Here is a 1,979-nt window from a genome sequence, read left to right on the forward strand (position 1 = left end):
TGTAATGTTAACTCAGAGTTTGGTAAAGGGCTATAACAGGAAGAACCTTACTCCTAGATGTATGCTGAAAATTGACATCAGTAAGGCTTTTGACACCTTGTAATGGGATTTTATTTGTTCAATGCTCACTGAACTGAAGTTTCCTCCTAAGTTCATTACTTGGGTGATGGGTTGTATTACAGGGTCTTGGTTCACTCTTAAGATCAATGGATCTCATTATGGTTTCTTCAAGGGGAAGAGTGGTGTGAGGCAGGGTGATCCACTCTCCCCTTTCCTCTTTGTATTAAGCATGGAAATTCTGTCTAGAAGCCTTAGGGATATGTGCAAAAAGCCCAATGTTTCCTTTCACCCTAAGTGTTCCAGACTTGGCCTAACACATCTGGTATTTGCTGATGACTTAATGCTTTTTACAAGAGGTGACCTCCCTTCATCCCGAAGCGATTACTATTCTTGCTTGAGTTCTCCAAATGGTCGGGTCTCACTGCAAATTTGGAGAAAAACGAGGCTTATTTTGGAGGTGTCACTAACTCAATCAAATCCCTGATACTTACTGCCATTGGACTTAAGGAGGGGAGCTTCCCTTTTAGGTACTTAGGCCTGCCCATCCATTCTTCCAGGCTTACTGTAGAAATGTATGATGCTCTTCTTCTCAAGCTTCAGGCTTTAGCAGGCAAGTACTCAACTAGGTACCTTTCCTATGCTGGACGGATTCAGGTGCTAAACTCTGCTGTGTTTGGGCTGTGTAATTTCTGGTGTATGGGTCTGTTGCTCCCTAAGCAAGTTTCCTGCAAAATCATCAAAATCAGCAGGGACCTGTTTTGGGGGAAAGAAGATGGGGCCAGGAAGCATGTTTTCAAAAGTTGGCAAAGCATGTGTGTTCCATGGGAAGAGGGGGGTTTCAATATTAAAAATGTAAGCAATTGGAACAAAGCAATCATGCTCAAATGGCTCTGGTGTTTGGATCAGAACCAGGGTGCTATTTGGATTAGTTGGGTTCGCAATTACTTGACTGACCAGAGTTCCATATGGCATCTACATACTAAAGAATACCACCCAGAAAGCATTCGAGGGATTTTGCATGTTCGAGAGGAATGCATTGATAAGTTTGGGGATATCTTGGCAGTACAACGAATTCAGGCTCAATGTGTTGATAAGGGTAAGTTTTCCCTGGCCAAAGCTTATCATGTTTTACGAGATACCTTCCCAGCTCAGGCAGTGTACAAGGCTATCCATAATGGTACAATGGTGCCTAGACATAGAGTAACAACTATGATGGCTGCCCAGCATAAGTTAGCCACAGTTGATCAGTTAGTTGTCAGAGGTATGTATCTAGTGAACCGGTGCAGCTTGTGTAAGCATGAGGCAGAGAGTTCAGAGCACCTGTTCTTCAAGTGTTCTTATTCTGCTGCACTTTTATCTGCTGTTAAGAGGTGGATAGGCCTGAATTCTAGTGCCAAAGACCTTACTTCTCTCCTTCTATGGACGAATTGTCGTAGCAAAAGGAAGCACTGGAAGAATAAATGGATTAGCTGCAGTCTTGGCTGCCTTGTATCTGCACTTTGGACTGAACGGAACCTCAGAATATTTGAGGGCAATGAACGAACAGCTCCTCTTCTTCTCAAAGATATCGTGTACACTGTGACTACTCTTTTGCTCCATACGGTTAATGAAAATGTATATATGGCTGTGGTAGAGGCTTTGAATGAGAGGTCTATTGTTTTGTCGGATTAATATACGATAGGATTGTATAGATAGAGGTGGAGGTATAGCTATATTGTATAGGGGTTATTTTACTTGTAAGAAACTCATGTACTCCTCTTTTTGTTGGAATATATGAAAATACCTTTCTTGCAAAAAAAAAAAAAAAAAATATACAAAAAAAAATATAATAACAAAAAATATTCATGATCAATTCTATACTTAATTATAGGCATGATGTTAGGCAAGTATAATATAGTTATAGGCAACTATTGTTGGTA

General features: G+C 40.7%; 1 protein-coding gene across 1 annotated transcript; it reads left to right on the plus strand.

The window, feature by feature from the left end:
• Positions 1 to 630: 630 nt before the first annotated feature.
• Positions 631 to 1,731, plus strand: LOC141590452 (uncharacterized). Its single transcript, XM_074411044.1, has one exon. The coding sequence runs from the start codon at positions 631 to 633 to the stop codon at positions 1,729 to 1,731; it is 1,101 nt and encodes a 366-aa protein (XP_074267145.1).
• The last annotated feature ends 248 nt before the right edge of the window (positions 1,732 to 1,979 follow it).

This window comes from Silene latifolia, chromosome 7, assembly GCF_048544455.1.
Source record: "Silene latifolia isolate original U9 population chromosome 7, ASM4854445v1, whole genome shotgun sequence".
Taxonomy (NCBI): domain Eukaryota; kingdom Viridiplantae; phylum Streptophyta; class Magnoliopsida; order Caryophyllales; family Caryophyllaceae; genus Silene; species Silene latifolia.

Excerpts from the sequence above, each read along its gene's own strand:
- LOC141590452 (XM_074411044.1), top strand. The coding sequence starts at position 631 with ATGTATGATGCTCTTCTTCTCAAGCTTCAGGCTTTAGCAGGCAAGTAC.